Source organism: Danio rerio, chromosome 3 (assembly GCF_049306965.1).
Source record: "Danio rerio strain Tuebingen ecotype United States chromosome 3, GRCz12tu, whole genome shotgun sequence".
NCBI classification, from domain to species: domain Eukaryota; kingdom Metazoa; phylum Chordata; class Actinopteri; order Cypriniformes; family Danionidae; genus Danio; species Danio rerio.
The window spans coordinates 28816075-28836313 of NC_133178.1; the positions used below are offsets into that span (position 1 = coordinate 28816075).

The 20239-nt window shown below is 38.5% G+C and overlaps 2 protein-coding genes across 4 annotated transcripts in view; one reads left to right on the forward strand and one right to left on the reverse strand.

Moving 5' to 3' along the window:
- slc1a9 (solute carrier family 1 member 9) overlaps positions 1 to 16031 on the reverse strand; it is a 115510-nt gene extending 99479 nt beyond the window's left edge. For 2 of the 3 annotated variants that reach the window (XM_073935252.1, XM_073935273.1), the window contains exon 1: positions 57 to 851. The gene's annotated coding sequence lies outside the window, so the exon portion shown is untranslated. Of the gene's footprint in view, positions 1 to 56; positions 852 to 15956 lie in introns of those variants that run through there. The other variant, XM_073935276.1, reaches the window with a different exon arrangement.
- On the forward strand, positions 185 to 20054 carry ntf4 (neurotrophin 4). The gene is made up of 2 exons (XM_005163972.6): positions 185 to 645; positions 15967 to 20054. Exon 2 carries the CDS (start codon positions 15986 to 15988, stop codon positions 17246 to 17248), a length of 1263 nt encoding a protein of 420 aa, XP_005164029.2. The 5' UTR covers positions 185 to 645; positions 15967 to 15985; the 3' UTR covers positions 17249 to 20054.
- The last annotated feature ends 185 nt before the right edge of the window (positions 20055 to 20239 follow it).

Consider the following 20239-nt stretch of genomic DNA (forward strand, 5'->3'; position numbering starts at 1 on the left):
TAAACCATTTGCACTCTTTTTTTGTGTTTTTCATTATGAGAACTCTGTACACCCACCGCTAGCAGATGGTCCTCGTCCTTTTTTTCCTCCACCATAATGTCTTCTTTCACTCTGTCCATTCCTCTTCTACTAAACCAGCCCTCTTTCACTCCCACTGGCTGTGTTGTCCCCCTCACCGCCTTTCATGAAGATACCTTACCGCACGACTTCAGCACTCAGACCTCGCCGCGGGAATTTCTGCATCCACTAAACGAAACATTTCAACTTTTCTTTCATATTAAGCGTCTCTCGTTTACAGCTCGGCTTGGCAGCTGAAAAAGTGGAGTTCAGGCTCATACACGCTGTGTCAGAGGTGTATTATTGCTCTGGTTGTTCACCACTTGCATGTCAATCTTCCAGAAAGTCGCGCGCGAGGACTGACTTGAGATTATTAGGCGCTTGTTTAACAGATAACCGTGGAAATACAACTCGACGTGGACCTCCTGAAAGTGGACTTCGGAGATGATATGAGAGTCCTCTGCGGTTTAAACCATGTGAAGCGGGAGCTGTTGTGGAAATTTCGTTGATTATTGAGTGAGACTGACGGACTGTTGAATCAATGTGGTGTTTGCCGAAGTTACGTGTGGCCCGAAACTCACCTCAACGGTAGGTGTTCCGTGTTATAATTAGCCGAAGTATCTTGGTGTAATACAGGTGTATTACAGACACATATTCATACGCTTCCGATGCTGATAACAATCTAAAGTGGTGTAATGACAGATGGAGTTTTATCGTAACAGTTAATTTAATGTGAGGATCGGAGTCGTTGACAGGTTGTCAAGCGTCGAAATTAGCGAACTGAATCGGAATGTGAATCGATTCTTGAATCGATTCGTTCACTAAGTGGACTGAATTCTGTCCGAGTACAAGACACAGAACTGAGAGCTGGACTTTTGATAGCATATTATTAAGACATGCTGTACAGTCAGGTAATGTACATTAATTTCAGCATTGTATATTTCAAAATAGCTCACTATAAGGCAAATTACTTTGTTTTAGTTAACTTTAGCTGAATCATGGCTTCTACAAACACATTATACATCCAAACTAAAAGAAAGGGTTCAATTGTAGAAGAGACACTATACAACAATAGGGCTTTCCTGGTTAAATAAATACAAGAATGAATAAATAAATAAACAAACAAACAAACAAATATGCCAAATGTATAAATAAATAAAGCATGTATTTGCATACGAACACATCAATAACAGCCATTAAACATGATGAATCGTTTTAGAATCAAATCGACTCTTGGAAACAGGTTTGACTTAGGTCTCTTAATTCTCAAAAGAGTTGACTACAAAACTATTTTGGCTAAAGATCAAATATGGTATTTTTTAAAACTAGCCTCTAGCGACTCGACAAAATGGATGTGTGCTGTAACGTTAGTCCAAATAATGCTGTCCCGAACGCGGACTCGCTGAAACTTGCGTCGACTGTCAGTTCAGATGTTGACCAGGTGTTTACTTTCCGCGGTCAGCAATTACTGTTCACTTTTGTTTACCTGCACACCTCAGAAGGAGGTCCAACCTGCTGTTACAAATACACAGTTGTAGGTGTGTTTTGTTTATGTTTTAGCATGACTCTGTCATCCGAATGAATGGTAGATTCAACAATCCATATCGCCGAATAATCTTATATTGTCATTCGAATGAATGGTAGATTCAATAATTAATATCGTTTAAGAATATAATATTTAAGAGGTTATCCTATGGTGGAAGTGTGAAAAAACACACCTATCTACATAAGAGAGTAATAATGTGTAAGTGTTTACACAGTAAAGGAGTTTTGGCTCGGAGCAGCCATTTAGAATAATAATTAACACATGCACATCAGTCACCTGCCCAGATAGCCTATAAAAACAGAAACACAAACAGAAGCTCACAACCTTTGTTTACTGTATAATGAATGTTTATGTAACTGTTTTCTCACCCCTGTAACACATCGCTGTGTGGGGGTAAGGCTTTTGACAAACAATACAGGAAAATAAACCTACAGGTATTCAGTCAAACGTGAACCTTTCTTCCAATTATTCAGACAAGGACTGAAGTAGACAGGTTTTTCTCAGAAGGAAAAGGTGGATGGAGATACTCTCAAAGTGTAAGAGTTTGTCACCCAGTGTGTGGTTGCCATTTTCAGATGTTTAAGTTTAAGCAGCTGGCTTTTCAACAGCAGCACAGCGCCTCTGACCAGAAACATCTGATGTTTTTGTACATGATTAAGAGACGAAAATGATTTAATGAAAAAGAGGAGGATCAGTGATGTTTGTCTTGGAATAATATCCCCTGCCAGACAAGATATGTTTTTATTTTTTACCCAGAGGGAATTTTGCTACATCATTTTTAATACTCTCTTTTAAATTAATTAAATGAGAGATTTTAGGCTAATTGTAATTCATAATGATAAAAAAAATAATAATTATTTAGTCTTACATGACCATTGCCCACTATCTCTCTGACCTTTTATCTCTTTACTTTTTAGGGTACATCTAGACAGAGATTCTAGATACAATTGGAAACATTTTAATGTGTTTTAGCTGTTCATTTACATAAAATTTACATCATTGTACCATTTAGCTTCTCAGTGTAAACTGCAATGCAGAAAACAGTGACATTCATAAATTTCATGTTCAGTTTATAGATGTAGATGTTTATAGATGTTCAGTTTATAGATATATGTCAAATCAACAATAGTGGAATCCATGACTACCACTGCATTCCATTTGGAAGAGCTCATCCCTCTGACCTAACCCATTAGAAAGGTATAAATGTGTGACACCAAAGAACTCCACAGGGACCTGAAGTGTTAATCAGTTGTGCTCTTTGAAATCCTTTAATTCTGAAGTGCCCTTAGAAGTGGCCAGTTTTATACATTTTGAATTGGAATGACACTTCAATATGGTGCCCACAGGTGTTTTCACTCTGAGGTGCACTTTCGAAGGTGATACATATACCATTTGAACACACACTATATTTTTGCAGATGTGTGTGGTTTTTTTAACAAAGTGAAAGTGCCAATGACTCGCCTGGAATGCATAACATAGCATTTTTTGTTGTGTTCAGAAATACTTTTTTTTTAACTATAAGGAAAACCATTCTGTTGTTGAAAAAAAAATTTTTTGTTGTTGTCTTAACTTACCGAAAACACTTCAAATTAAACTTTCCATATCCAAATACATGTTATAGTTTGAGGAATTGCCCTATCCTTCCTCACTCACTTTCCTTCGGTTTAGTCTCTGATTCATCAGGGGTCACCACAGCGCAATGAACTGACACTTACTCTGGCATTTGTGTTTTATGCAGATTCCTTTCAACTGTAACCCAACACTCAGAGTACACTAACTAATGAATCTCCAGTGCTGTGAAACACCCATACACACATTCACACTCATACACTACGGCCAATCTAGTTCATCCAATTCTCCCATACTGCATGTCTTTGGACTGAGGTGGAAACCGGAGCACCCAGAGAAAACCCAATCAAACATGAGGAAGCATGCAAACTCTCTGCAGAAAGGCCATCTGGCCCAGCCAGAACTCAAACCAGCGACCTCTTGTTGTGAGGCAACAGTGCTAACCACTGAACCCCTGTGTCGTCCTGCCACATTCTTTAGTTAAAAAAAGTCAGCACCAATAGCCTAATGGTTAGTGTGTTAACACAAAGCACCAAAGTGCTCACAGTGACACAAGTTTTACTCCCAGCGCAAAGTCTTGTGCCGAGCCTTTCCCTCTCTCTGCTTCCCTCACTTTACTGTTAAGAATTCAATTAAATTCATCTTTATTTCTATAGCACTTTTACTATATAAATTGTGTCAAAGCAGCTTCACATAGAAGATTGTAGTGAACTGAATGTTCTTATAGTTTAAAATCAGTTTAGTTCAGTTCAATGTGTTTTAATATTCACTGCTGAGAGTCCAAACACTGAAAAGTAATCCATCGATGTGCAGCTCTACAAGTCTCGAACTATGCAAGCTAGTGGCGAAAGCATTTTACCATAACCTCCACTGTCCTGTGCATTATAGGTGAAAACCCCAAATCCTCTTTACCATTTTTAAAGATTTACTTCTTTGGCATTTTGCCTTTATTTGAAATGACATTAAATCTAAGAGAGAAGGGGACAGTATCGAAAAAAGTCCATGAGCCAGGAATCGAACTTGAGTCGTTTAGATCAATGGTGCACTATAGCGCCGATAAATCCTCTTTGCTATTTTACTGGTATTAGACCAGACAGATTGCAAACACTGAATGATGATGTGCAAATCTAGTCAGACATCTAATTAAAGAAGCAAAGAAAAAAATCTGGAATCTGAATGTTATTACTAGACAGTAAGGATGACCAGATCTGATCGCTTGATCGGAAATAGGGCCGAATACGCGGTTTCAGACTTGACCGGAATCAGACGTTACCTCCCAATCAGGACTCGAATATATATCTATACATGTATACATTCTCATTATTTTTTAACACATCTATAGTTATTCAGTGGCAGAGTTCCTGTTTCCAGAGACCTCTCTCTTGACTTCACACAAAAAACAGCAACGCGTGCGGCATGACATCATATTGTTGCAGAGACCCTATTGGTTAAATGCCGGCAAAGTAGAACATGTCTGCGGTCTGGCGGGTATTATAAAGTTGATGACGACAGCATTGCCATAGCAAACTGTGAAATATGTAAATTTGGGATTGCCTGCCGGGTATTTTAAGTAGAGGTGCTATTTGTTTTTATATTAGATAAATATTATATTTATTGTTGCACTAAAGTGCAAAAGTAAAAAAAATGTATGTTATTTATTACTTGATTGTTCAAGCCACCTCAAAGAAGGGCTCTGTTTGTTAACAGTTGTTGAATGATTAAATAAGGTCAATCAAATTAAAAACAAGCAACATCCTGGATCTCTTTCTTCGCTCTTCTTTATTTTATGTATTATAGAAATATGGGACTGGGTTTCGGTATCGGTAGATACTTAAAATCAAATGACACGGAATCGAGGGCAAAAACACCTGATCAGGAAATCCCTAGACAGTTTTATTCATTCATTCATTTTCTTGTCGGCTTAGTCCCTTTATTAATCTGGGGTCACCACAGCGGAATGAACCGCCAACTTATCCAGCAAGTTTTTATGCAGCGGTTGCCCCTTCCAGCTGTAACCCATCTCTGGGAAATGTCCACACACACACTCATACACTACAGACAATTTAGCCCACGCGAAAGCAGGGAGAACATGCAAACTCCACACAGAAACACCAACTGAGCCGAGGCTCGAACCAGCGACCCAGCGACCTTCTTGCTGTGAGGCGACAGCACTACCTACTGCGCCACTGCTTCGCCCTAGACAGTTTTAATAATTAGTCATTTTTACTCTGGAAAAAAGTTATGAGTTATGAAAATAAAAACATATATTTTTATTTTATGAAAAGTCACTAAAGAGAAATGAATAAAGAAATGTAATAAAAGCTTTCACTAAAAGTTCTGAAAAAAGATTTTGTTGCAATATAGCACATTTACCACCATTACAAGCCTTTATATGGTGTTTTCTGTACAAATCTTTGTGTCTCCATTTGAGAGCCAGTGCGCTGCGTTGGATGCTTATGGCCGAGTGTATAGGGTGAGTGGGACGATGGGAAAATTCCAAAATCGTCAGACACGTCAAGTCTGAACAGGGGGATTGTAGAATGTCTATAATGACTCACGCTTTTGTTCAGATTGGAGAGGATAAATAATAAAGGCCATACATCTGCAATAACCGATTTGACAGGCTTGTCATTGTGACAGCGTGAAGTGGTAGTAGATCCTCCGGCCGATTTCCAGTTAAGAATTGAAGAAGGCGGTTATTTATAAAGCAGGCTTCAAGTTTTCAGCGGCGTGAACCTGAGAATAGAACCAAGTGGGAGAGCCTAAAGTGTTTGTGTAAGGTGGCTTTTGTCTAGAAGATGGCAGATTACGCTTGTCATGGTGGTGGGAGTAGTGGGTTCAGATCAAAGATATGCGAGGATGTGTGCGCACAGGTTTTTGAGGTAGAGGCTATAAGATCAGGTTAAACATGCGGGTTCATTGTGCTTGGGTTTTTTATGTCAGGCTTGAGGCTCATTTTTGAGCTGCGTGGAAGGTGAGGAGAGAAAGTGCAGGGCCAGTCTGGATGGCAGAGTTTGTGAAGCATGTCATTGCTGCAAATGGAGAGCGCTGATGAAGTGCTTCTGCATGTCAGCCAGCGTCTACAGATATGCCTCCTGCACGTGTGTGTGCCTGCCTACTGCTTGTGTTCCCGTTCCAAAACAAACATACTGTATGCATTAATGGGCATGGCTTCCTCTCAAATCACACACGTACTCATGCGCTACACCCTTTTCGCTTAGGTGCACACACACACTCTCACATACCACAACAAATTCCTTGATTTATGCTTGTAACATCTAAGTCATTTTTGGTTTTGTCAAAAGATTTTCCTGATCTATTTTTTTTCAACAGTGAAACTTCTATAGATAAAACTCTTTGAAGCATGTTTTTTTGTTGCTGTAATTTTGTGGGGACATAAAGAAAATGTTTGGCATACATTTTTTGGAATTTTAACCATGCGTTAAGGTCAACAAGTTTAAAGACAAGTATATATGTATATTAACACTTTCTTTCAGAATTTCCTAGTAAACGACAACTTAAGTAGTACTAAAAACTGAAGTAAACAATTATACTAGAACACACTTCATTTACAAGCTTAAACCCTACATAGTATAGAACTGGCTGAAAAATGTAATGTGGCATGAATACTAAAAACATATTAAAATATAGATATGAATGAAATAATTATTTATAAATGTTTTACTTTAATAAATTATGATGCAATAATTTATTAATAATTATTCATTGTTTTAAAATCTTTATATATGTATTTTTTTTCTTTGGTTTAGTCCCTAATAACCGAAACAATCAGAGGAAACCCATGCTAACTTGGGGAGAGCATACATGTAACGTTGCAATTTAAAAAAAAATTGTGATATATATAAATACAATTTCACTAGATGTGTAGAATAACTATTTGGAAAGAATTTATCGTTTTAGAGTGATTGGGACGATTCTGTAAGAGAGTGCATAAAATATTGGAAACAAGCATAGATGAATTCAGTCGAGAAAAAGATACCAATTAAATAAACAACTTTGTTTTCCAAGGAGTCAAACTGTAACTTTAATCAAATGTAAAATTATACAGCATAGTCTTCATTTTATAAGCGATTCAATAAAATTAATTGTTATTAATTTGTCAAAGTTACAAATGGTACAATTTCTTAGGCCTGAATGCTTTCAAAACCCTCACACGGTCACAGACCTCAAAAAAACACTTGTAATAATCCATAAATAAATAATAATCCAGACTCCACATTGTGTATAATTGTGATGTGACTATTGCGAATGATCACATTGCGATATCGATGCTGAAACGCTATATTGTGCAGCCCCAGTGCTACCCACTAAGCCACCGTGTCACTCTCTCTATATATATATAAATATAATGACTAGGCATGGGCTGCTATAAGATTTTAAAAGTATGATAACCTTGAATAAAAATATCATGCTTTCTCTATATTGTGATTACTCCTCTAAATATATATTCTTTTTAAATGTTAAAACAAAAAAACTTGTTTCTCCTTTAAGCAATATATTTTATTTTTGAGAAACATTTAACATTTTTTGGAACAGTAAACATGTGAACAGTTACACTAAATCATTCAAATGAATAATTGACTTCTGCTGTCTTAAGTTTCCGAAACACAGATTTTTTTACTATTTAAAACAGCATCTTTGAATATATAAATGGAATAATTTCATTCATAAGTTTATTTTCTGCCTTGACTCAAACCTTGACTTTTCCAAACTTCGAAAAAAGTTATTGTTCGATGACTAATAATGACACATGCCAAGTTATTCATTTTAAACAGTTGTTTAAAAAATAGATGTGTTTCAAAACCACACAAAACCAAAACCATGCATTTCTGACAATTAAATTCAATTTTTCAAACTTAGACTTTCATATTTATTTCATATTATCTCAACACAATCAAAATACTGAGAAATAATATCCATTTATTGGTTCTTCCATCCATTTTACACAACTTATCACCCTGCAGCCCAAGAGGTTACTGAAGCGAAGCAGGGCTGATCCTGGTCAGTACCGGAATGGGAGACCACATGGGACAACTAGCTCCGAGCCCTAATGCCCCAGTAAAGTAAAGGAGACACTATACTGTCAGTAAGTGCCGTCTTAATAAGATGTTAAATCGAGGTCCTGACTTTCTGTGGTCATAAAAAATCCCATCGCACCTCCCCCCCGGTGTCCTGACCAAATTCCCTCCATTGGCCCTTATCCATCATGGCCTTCAAATCATCCCCCTCCACCGAATTGGCTCTATCACTCTCTCCACTCCCCCAATAAATGGCGTGTGGTGAGGTCACTGGCGCCGTTGTCCTGTGGCTGCCGTCGCATCATCTAAGTGGATGCTGCACACCAGTGGTGGTGTGGAAAGACCCCCCTGAACTGCTTTGGGTGCATGGCCATATAAATACACACATAACATTAATACCCTAGCATTTTTTCCTTATTAAATAACGTACATTTTTTACAACGGTTGTTAAAAAGGTACAAAGTGTTGTAAGATGCACAAAATATGTTTCCGTCATTGTTTGCATGCACAAAAGACTATAAATCTCCATCTGCAGAATAAATCATGCATACCGTAAAGCTAATTTGCATTTAGAAGAAAATGAAATCAAATCTTAATTTGCATAACGCACACCTGTTTATACGTTCAACGTAAACAGGAAGTAAGCACTCATACATGTATTTCTCCGTGTCCTGGCATGCATGCATGTGAACGTGGTGGCATTCTTTCTTTCTGTGCGTGTGTCCGCAGGCTCAGTTGCACATTGTGTGCGAGCGTGTTGGTTTGGCTTGAGTGTTATTAGAAAACAGCGTCCGGGGTGGAGTGCTGTTATTATGAGCGTCACAAGTGGTGATTTTGCACTTCGCAACAGCCTTCCTGTCCACCCACTCTCTCCTTATGAGCCTAATGATTATCTCTCCCCAAACCATCAGTGACTCGACTCGGCAATTGCTGGTTTCACTCACCCCCGTCCCGCTTCATTTTTTTTTCTCAAGTGTCCCGCCTGGGGAAACCCAGGAGGAATCTTCTCAGCCGCATCACTGACATACTGAGCATTCTTCTTTTTTTCAACCCTCTTTCTCTCTTAAACTGCCTCTCCCTCCCTCATCTCTCAGCACGACAATAACAGGATTGGTGAGTGATTTACACCTGTCCGTAACATTGGACACGTCCCTTACTGTATCATCAGTAAGAAGATGGTAGACTCTAGGACAGATATTTTTGATGTTTGTTGATTTATTTTTTGTGTACTTTGTACATATTGTAGTAAATAGCTGACAGAGGTTATTAACCATTGGGTACTGCTCAAATTGACTACCCTTTCGTTATGTTTGTGGCTGTTTTTGTCCCATTGACTTCCATTATTATGACATTTTTTTGATTGCAAAGCCGTGACAGCACATAATCATGCATTCTTGATTGTTGGTGGTTTACCCTGTTGTCAGGAGGTAAAATGTTTAATTTTCACTGTTGATCATCAGTTGGCAGCATTAACCCTTTTGATAGGCCTGTGCACAAAAGTTATATGGAGTAAAACAGCAGATTATAGGGTGTAAACATGCACTTACTATGTTTACTATGTTCTGAGAGCTGAGCTGCTTATTTTGATTGTATCAGACATATCAAGATAAGTGCACAAAGGTCTCTCTTTCTCACACACACACAATATTGACAGGCGGATTGGTGCAGCAGCAGCGGTAATGCGGTTGATGTATCAGTTTGTTGTGGTAGCTGAGCTGAAAGGCAAAGATCTCGATTTACTGGTCAATCTACGTTCCTACTTTCACCTGTGGTCATGAGCTTTGGGCTATGACAGAAAGGACAAGATCTTGGATACAAGCAGTCGAAATGAATTTCCAACGCAGGGTGGCAGGGCGCACCCTTATAGAGGCCTAGGAACGCCTCGGGATCTCCCCGGAGGGGCTGGAGGAAGTGTCTGGGGAGAGGGAAGTCTGTAGTTCTCTCCTAAGACTGCTGCCCCTGCGACTCAGCCCCAGAAAAGCGGATGAAAATGAAATGAACTTCTTTCCAACAGAAAAAAAAACATCAACAATCAAGAATGCATGATAATATGGTGTCATGTTTTTGCAATCAAAAATGTCTTTATAATGGAAGTCAATAGGGCAAAAACAGCCATAAACATAAGAAAGGGTAAACCTGCCCGATCCTCGAGGTTAGGGGCTGAGCGTTGGGCTAACAATCCACCTCATAAAAATCTGATGTTATAAAACACCAACATGGTGCAGCTAAATATTAACTTCGATATAAAAAGTATTTCGATATAAAGTAAATTTGCTCAACATTGTTGATTTTTTTTTTTACACTTTCAAAGTGTCCAAATGTCAGGTTTGTCACCTAAAATCATTCCATTTGCAAACAGAGAAAGTTGTGGCCAAATTAGAACTCAAGATCACCCTAGAGATGATGAAAAAATCCTCAACAGCACACAAAGGTTAACATTGACTCCTATGTTTAATAGGACACCGAGAAATACAAACAATGGCAGCAGTGGCGTAGGGCTTAAAGCATGAGGCTGTAACATTTGTTTGAGTTGGAGGTTGGGAGGACTTTATTGTGCCATTTAGCTGGCATCCATTTGATAAATATTCCTATTTATTATAGGGTATCATCGTGCCCTGTTTTATAATGTAGTCTTGCTATTTCCACTAAGTATATATAGAATGTAACTACACATTTGGCAAAGAAAATACAGCACTGTTTACATTGTGTGGATAGAATCACTATTTACAGTACACTGAAATGTAAAAAGCATGTTCCTAACAATTTACCAGGGATGCTCTGATCGATCAGCTGAAGATCGGTATCGGCAGGTAATCACATTTAATGACTCGATTGGTACTCGCCATTCTGGCCGATCTCATTAGCAGATTGCAGGGCATTGTTTAGGAGTTTACAAGCAGAGGAAGACGCACTTGTGCCACAGTATATTATACATAGCCTACAACAGTCACAACGTGAGAAGGTAAATGATTTGTGAAAACGTGATTGATGGATGCGCTCGCATAACAATATATCCAGATGAGGTGTAACCTCTGTTTATGAATTCTATTGGTGTGACTTGCGTGAGTGATGGTCTCTTTGTTGTAGGTGCAATCATGGTATTTACCATGTTTTGAGCTGCTGTGACACAAGCAAAGCGATTATAGCAACTGTTATGTTATATTATTTTCTGTAAAGCTGAATCTGGCCATAATATGTTCACACCTGAATGGTTATAAGAGATGTGTTTAAGGGATGGTCGCATGGTGGCACAGTAGGTAGTGCTGTCACTTCACAGCAAGAATGTCGCAGGTTCAAGCCGCGGAGGCGTCAGTTGGCATTTCTGTGTGGAGTTTGCATGTTCTCCCTGCGTCCTCCCTATAATTTACTATTTTGATTTGCCATAAACAACTTATAATTCATATTTGTACTAATTACAAGAAAGCTGTATTTCACTTTATGCATTAAACCAGTGGTTCTCAAACTGTGGTACATGTACCTCTACTGGTACGCAGGCTTCCTTCTAGTGGTACGCGGAGGAATTAAATATGTCATGTATATGCTACACACTTTTCAAAATGTATCAAAAATTATGCATATCATATGCCATATATGACATATAGCCTATATTTCTGGGCTAATGTGCCACGTTTTTTAACTGTGCAGAGTTGCAGCTGCTTTACTGGGGTTACTATGCTACTGTATATTTCAATACTGCTCATTTTGGTGGTACTTGGAGAGACAATTTTTTTCCTGAAGTGGTACTTGATGAAAAAAGTTTGAGAACCACTGCTTTAAACTATCTCAAATTTACAGTAAGGCAAGTTTTAATGTCACAAATATGAGTTCAATGTTTTTTAATAATGTTATAAACGTATTATTCATATTCCTTCGGCTTAATCCCTTATATATCAGAGGTCACCACAGTGGAATGAACTACCAACTATTCCAGCATATGGTTTACACAGCGGATACCCTTCCAGCTGCAACCCAGTACTGGGAAATACCCATACACTCTCACATGCATGACAGTTTAGTTAATCCAATTCACCTACTATGCATGTCTTTGAAGGGGAACCTGGAGAACTCAGAGAAAACCCATGCAAACCTGGGAAGTACATACAAAAGCCACTCAGAAATGCCAACTTGTTGAGCCGGGACTCAAACCAGCGACTTTCTTGCTGTAAGGTGACAGTGCTAATCACTGAGCCACCATAAGATCTAAACTTACTACATAAAAATTATGAAAATATGTATAACAAAGCTGAAAATGCAGCTTTGTGTCACTGGAATACATTTTGTTTTAAAAAGAAAACAGTTCTAACTGTAGCAGAGTATTTCACAATATAACTGGTTTGCTGTAGATTTTTTAGCACCGAAATGCAGCCATGAATTATCGACAGATAGATAGCACAAGCAGCAACATCATCTGATCATTTTAGATGTGGTGGTTTTGCTTCCACCTGGTGGTTGGCAGAATGTGTGTTTCCAGAAGTGAGTGCTGAAAGTAAAAGGAAGAGAGATTATCATCCATCAGTGTAGTTTTACTCTAACCCCCACTAAATAAACACATAAATCACCGCCTCGAGGCCAGGAGCTTGTCTTAAAGAAGAACTTTGCCTTTCCTGTCGATAAATAACCCAAATCTCAGAGGTATTCTCATCATTGCTGAGAGTCGTGTTACAGATATGACTAAATGAGGGATCATAGGGTCAAACCTACTGTTGAAGTCAGAATTATTAGCCTCCCTGTTTATTTTTCCCCAATTTCTATTTAACGAAGAGAAGATTTTTCCAACACATTTCTAAACATAAACGTTTTAATAACTCATCTCTGATAACTGATTTATTTTATCTTTGCCATGATGACAGTAAATAATATTTGACTAGATATTTATCAAGACACTTCTATACAGCTTAAAGTGGGATTTAAAGGTTTAACTAGGTTAATTAGGTTAACTAGGCAGGTTAGGGTAATTAGGCAAGTTATTGTATAATGATGGTTTATTCTGTAGACTAACGAAAAATATATAGCTTAAAGGGGCTAATAATATTGACCCTAAATAGTTTTTTTAAAATTAAAGCTGCATTTATTCTATTTGAAATAAAACAAAGAAAACTTTCTCTAGAAGAAAAAAATATTATCAGACATACTGTAAAAATTTCCTTGCTCTCTTAAACATCATTTGGGAAACATTTGAAAAAAAAAAAAAAAATTCAAAGGGGGCTAATAAGTCTGGCTTCAACTGTACAAGACAAAGATTAAAACACGATTTCACGAATGCATTTTTGAAGCTCAGAGCAGTGGAATTTATTCTTTGGCTCATGCAGTAAAGTGGCATCTTTTTGTTTGCCTCAGTCATGCTCATAAGCTGTGAAATTTACAACCTTTTCCACACATACCAGAGTTGTTTGTGGTCTCGTGTGAAACTAGGCCAGCGCTAGACCAACACTATTAGTGGCTTTATTTCAAACTGAGCTTTGCCAGACGTTGACTAGCCGATGATTTCATATCTGCCCTGACCAACCAGAGCAAGCCATGGTGAAGCATGTTTGTGGCTCCGCTCTATCTTTAACATAAAGACATGAATCTGCTGTCTGCAGATCTGCATCGTTTTTCCACCAGCGTACGCCAGAGCAGTAAAGCTCTGTTTAACAGCTTTATTCTGACTTCTTTTCATTAAGCCGGTATTGAGGTGGTTCATTTGAATCCTGCTGCCACCCCAAAGTGCTCTATAGACATACACAACAGTAATTGTGAATTTTAGCTCAGTATATCTCACTCACAGTGCAACTTTACCCCAACATGTTCAACTTTATAGCATGATAAAACTCGATTTCCCATTTTGGAGTTGGCATGAAATAATTTTTTCCCCTAGTGAATCATCTGGTGAAACAAAACATTAATTGGACTTGCCCATAAGTATGTGCACTTAAACATCAAAGATTCAGATTCAACAACTGATGGATTAACCAAGTCCTTTTCATGGAATTTCTTTTCTAAATGAGTTACACTTGAATATTTGTAAGAATATAGTAAAAATATGTTGCTACTGTATTTTAGGCCCTGTTTACACGAATACGGTTTTGTTTTAAAACGCATAAGTTTTGCTACAGTTATGGCTTTCGTCCACACTACCGTGGAGTTTTTGAGCCCTGAAAACAGCATTTTGGAAATGCTGAAGAGGCTGTTTTTGTTTTAAAACGCTGCTGCTTCATGTTTGTGTGGATGGGGAAAATGGAAACATCTGAAAACTGAGGCGTGGCTGCAGACATTAACTACCTGATTGGGGCTTTTTCTTAAACTTAAGAACTCAAAGTTCAGTCTTGGATTCTTTTCTTGTAAGGTCAGACTTCGCAATTTTATACCGAACTCCCGAGGACACGCCGGGTAAATCTTCATATGTAAAATCAGTGTACGTTTATGTCATTCACCCTGGCTATGTTTCATCTTAACAATAAAATGAAAACATGACAAAAAGCACTGTCTCTTTTCATTTTATATTAACAATTTAAACATAACAGACACCAAAAATGTTGAGGCATCATGTACATATTTATATGGCTGTCACCACTGTATGCAAATATATAACAAAACAGCTGCCTCCTTTTATCATTGAAAAATATGAAACATCAGGCTCACTGTGTAGTTTTGGCAATACGCACTTAATGTCAGGCTATATGCACACAATAAACATTATCAGAAATGTGTAAACATTATCAGGAAATGCATGTGAAATATGAGATAACCAATAGCTGAATATAATAATCAGTAGCTATAGCTATAATTTTAATAGTCAATAATAATTATAAAAGTATTGAGTACAATATTGTTATACAATAAAGGAGTTAAAGGCAAACATTCGATCAAACATGTAGAATCAGATTTATTAACCTATCCTTACACTCAGCCAAAACACGTTACCTAAGAACAAGTAGGCTAACACCGATTCACACTTTTTAGTGTCAACCCTTGATGGAGAGCGTATCTGAAGTTGGGGCTGACGCGATTATCATAGCAGTGTCAACCAATGAAATTAGTCTGCGGTCGGCTAATGTCTGAACTGGGGTATTTGCATAAAGCAATCTGATTGGCTGACGCTTCCGTTGGTGCTTGAAAAGTTAAGAAATTCCCAACTTCTGCAGCGAGCAACGCTGCTAAAGCGGCGCCAACGTATCCACAATTCAGTTAATCTGCGCTTGACGCCACCCATTCAAAGTAGATGGACGCCCTATGAGAATGGGGCGTTATAGACACATTAGATATAGGTCTACATAAGATGAATTATAGATTATGTTTAACAACTACAGAGAGATAAGATCCACCGGCAGATTCAGGGTTGTCATAGAGTGTGTTCACACTTGGCAGATTCAGGTTCAGTTGAAGCAAATTCTTGTGAGATTACTGTTTTTGTGTTGCTGTGAAAGTTTATATCTAAACCTGGTGCACATCAAACAAGCAGACTGACATAGGGTGGATCTCAGTCCCAGTTATCAGTTTTTTTCCTATCATAGAAGCAACATTGAAAAATAAACTGAAAAAATAGCATTGCATGTACAAACAACAAGCACTATCAGCATTATTTTCAAAGTTCGATAAGTTCTATCATCAAATATACCTCTTATGTTTGGTTTGGACCAAATTAACCAAGTGAACTGAACTAGAAGTGTGAACACATCCTTAAAATGTATATGTTACCCCTTACATTGTGAAGTAAATATTTGTAATTTCATTTTTCGTGCACTTTTTAATTCTTGCTTTCTTACCTATTCATAGTTGACACGTCTTGGGAGTGATGCACTGGCTTCCCCTGGTTGCCATGGTGATCGCCTCGGCCCTGCCTTTCCCTCAAAGTCCTGTGCCCGGGCTTGTTGCCGCGACGATAGAGCCTGGCAGAAACGACAGCAACAGCACCAGTGTCCTGAAAGCTGAGACCAACTCATCAGTGGACAAGCACCCTCATGGTGCTGTTTCTGACAACAACTACAGCACACCTGATGTAGCTCCTCCTAGAACAGAGGGTGACCGTATATCCAAGGGTAGAACAAACCAAGAGAATCATTTAACACAGCACAACCTTTTCAACAACACAAAGCAGGACTACACAGGTGGAGGAGATAGGACTACCAGAGAAGATGCATCCAGGACGAATGATCATAGGAAATACAAATCACAAAAGAATGTGGTCGAAAAGGCCAGTTTTGGCCAGCTTGACCGTAGAAAGTTACACGAAGAAAGTAGTGTTGAGACTTTTCTTAAAGATGACACAAATGCAAGAAATAAACCTCTTGAAGGTCTTGAGTTACCTGTACAGGACAACCAGGACGAAGTTCAACCACAAGGGAAAGAGTTTGAAATGGATCCAGGCTTTCGGATCGAAGAAGATCAGCTGTTTTTGCTGGACGCCCATCCTCGAGTGCTCTTCTCCTCGAGTCTTTCCCCACCCAAACATCCACCTCTGCTCTTAATGCTGGAGTTGGGCTTGTTGGCCAGTGATGAGGTAGAGGATGGGGAAAGCCACACAATGGATTCTACTACACCTAGTCACGGAGGTGACAAAGAGGCATACAGGAACTTACTCTTGGGTGTTTCTGATTCAACTGGCCACGTTCCTAGAGCCCGCCGCAAGCGACAGGTCGACCAATACACACAAGGCCGTGAGCGCTCTGTGTGTGAGGCCGAAAGCGGGTGGGTGACTAAGAAGAAAACCGCAGTGGACCATCGTGGAAATAATGTCACTATTATGGATTACATCCCGACCCAGGCTACGCCACTGAAGCAGTACTTCTATGAAACAAGGTGCCGCGTGTCAGGAAACGGCAGTGGGCAAGGGGTGGAGGGGGCAGGCTGCTTGGGAGTGGATAAAAAACACTGGATGAGCAGGTGCGAAACCAAACAGTCATATGTACGTGCCCTCACCTCGAATGTCAACATGAAGGTAGGCTGGAGGTGGATCCGTATCAACTCCTCCTGCGTTTGTGTGCTGCTCAGCAGAGGAAAGTACACTGATAGGACGCTCGAGAAGGGAGGAGAGCAAGAGGGCAGAAGGTTCAGTTAGTATGGACTTTCTTGAAGGAAGGATTGACAGGTTATGTACATGTTTAAGAGTGTTTAAGGGACTGCGTCTATTCTGGTGCACTGCGTGGGGGATACTTCCTTTCCAGATGTTACTACACATCACTTGACAAAGCCTTATTGCTGTACCCCAGTGTGGGATAATCATGAAAATGAAAACCTTTTTACCTTTAAGTTGCCCTCAGAACCTGCAGTGATTTGAAACACAAAAGGATAGTGTGGCACCAGAAAGTTTTTCATTACTTAAGTCACTCTTAAAAATGTCTGAACTTTACTGCATTCCATCAGGAGTGTCTGGATTTGTTCCCAGAGGGGCACTGTTCAGCAGAGTTTAGCTCCAGCCTTAGACTAGGACCTTCATAGCAATTGTGTTGGAAGTAAAATGTGCAGAACAGTGGCCTTCTAAAAGCAGAGTGAGACACCCCTGCATTACTGAATACCCCCTCAAAAAAGATGCTTGAAGTTCTTTCTTAATTTACCAGGGTTTTTTTGACCCTGTTTATGTTTGGTTTTTGGATGCATTTTGTTGATAACGAGAAGATAAGGTAGACGCATTCCTGTTGACCTGCTGACTCTTCTGTCCATTTTCAACCACTTGCCTTTTTCTGATGTTTAAAATATAATGTGCATATTTTATTGTTATTTACAAAACTATAGAGAATACTGCAGTTTTGAGTTAGAGTCTGTAAAATAACAGATAATAAATAAATTAATAATAAATAAGTCAGTTAGACTGGTGAAGGAAGATTGGGCTTTACAATATAAAAAAAGTTGACTACATTTGCCCTAAAAGGACCTGTAGGCAACTGTATGGCATCACTGTAATAAACTTTTTTCCACAAAAGTGTGAAGTGGTTGAAAGTGGACAAGCTCAAGGAGTTTAGAGTCAATCACAAACATCAAATTCATACAGATGCCCTGGCAGATTAACAATTGTTACAATCACGTATCAACACACAACAAGACTATTAAATGTATTTATTTCTTCAAATCCCTATTGTAGGGGTCCTATTGTGCTCTATTTTGGCAGTGTGCTAGAATGTGGTCTCATGCTTGGTGGTTTAAAAAACACATTATTTTTCCCTATACCTTTCTCCCCAACACAAATAGCTTAATTAGTTCCGGGTCAGACAAACTTACCAGTGTTTTTTTAATAATATAAGGTTTGGGTTGCAGACATTTGAATCCATATACTGTATGTACAGTTACTCAACAGTCATAGAGTACTCAACAGACACTCTTTAGGAAATCAGAATGTTTACTCTATTATCTATCAGTAAAACCAGACATGTACTATAGTTTATCCAAAATTATCAGTTAAACAAGCCACTATTTCATAAGAAGATGATGAAACGTAGTGTTGTAAATCCAGCAGCTTTAATCTCTCCACTGCAGATTAACATAGTGTCACTCATCATAAACTAATATGGTCATTCTTAATGATGATTAAATGTCATTTAAAAACTAAATACTTACACATATTTGAGAATTGGAATATCAGATTTTTCACAAAATAATCAATTGGAGCCGAGAATATTGGTCAAGAGGATTGCGCAGAATATTTGCATGCTCAGATATTGCAAGACATATCAGAATTACAACATTATTGTTGTTTTGCCCCTCCCCACCAACCATTCGAATTTCCATTGGTGGAATTTTTGTGACATCATAAACTCTGAAAAACAATGCTTGTAGTCCAAATGTGCTGTTCCTTGTAGTTCTTTATATTTATAAAGCTAAATAGCTCTCTTTGGAGTAGAATCAACCTTTAAGATTTGTAACTTTTTAGATCGTTTTTTTTATTTCCAAGCATACATGCTACACACTGACCAACATTTAAAAAGCATAATAGGACCCCTTTAAGTAAATACATTGGCATAATATTTGCATTGCCTCTGGGCAGCTATTTTGGGCATGCAAGACAAACTTTTTAACGGTGAATTCACAAACTTCTTGCCAACACATCATTGAACAATATTTCACATCAGCTATAAAGTTTGATATGAACTGTAGTGCCATTGGTTCAGGTTGGTCTCGCAAATGGCTATGCACTGTCCCAACAAAGCTGCTGTAGTGAGACAGTGACTTTACTGATTGACAGTTCCCAGCAAACAATTTTGTTTAATAGACGTCTAATAGACATCTAAACGTAGTTAGCTTGGCTAAACAAGGCTAAACTTGGGATTTCAGTGAAAATCTAATAGATGACTAGTCTGGTTAATCCCAAATTTAACCTTGTTTTAGCCGAGGCGACTATGTTTAGACATCTATTAGACATCTTTTAAAAACAAAAAATGCTTGCTCGGTTGTTCAAGAGCTTCTTGAAATTAGACTGTGGGACTATTCCATTATATTGCACAAAAGTGTTCCTCCTAGTCGCAGCAACATTCAAGTCTTTGTGCCTTTACTTCAAGTGATAAGAGGTTTGAAGTGATTGTAAGTGAGGTTATGATGATCCTTGTCTCACTAGGCCAGTGCGTAAACTCACGCAAACAAGAAAACCTCATTAACGAGATAGACCCCCCCCACCGTGTACTTTTCCTATATTGTGTTACATTTGTTTTATTGTATCTATAGTATACAGACAATAAGTTATTACTTTTGAATTAGTATGTAAGCGTAAGTACTTGATATTAATATATTTCTCATAAATGTACAATATGTGAAACCTATACTTCATGCAGATATATGTGTATTTATAACAACCTTAAACGATTGAGGATTTGCCTTTAGTGGGAATTAAGTATAAAGCTGTGGTCACACTGGACTTTTCTCTCCATAGACTTCCATTCATACGCACACGAATGCAACAGGCCAGACTCGCAAGGTCATGTGGCAAGTTTCGCAGTTTTTCGGAAAGTTCAAGCTTGGTGAACCCTGACCTGCGAAATCGCATCACATGATTGCGTGAGACGAATCGAAGATCAAAACATGACCTCTCCAGACAGAAATGTAAAACATGGACCAATCGCTC

Coding starts and splice junctions, on each gene's coding strand:
- ntf4 (XM_005163972.6), top strand. CDS start 15,986: ATGCACTGGCTTCCCCTGGTTGCCATGGTGATCGCCTCGGCCCTGCCT.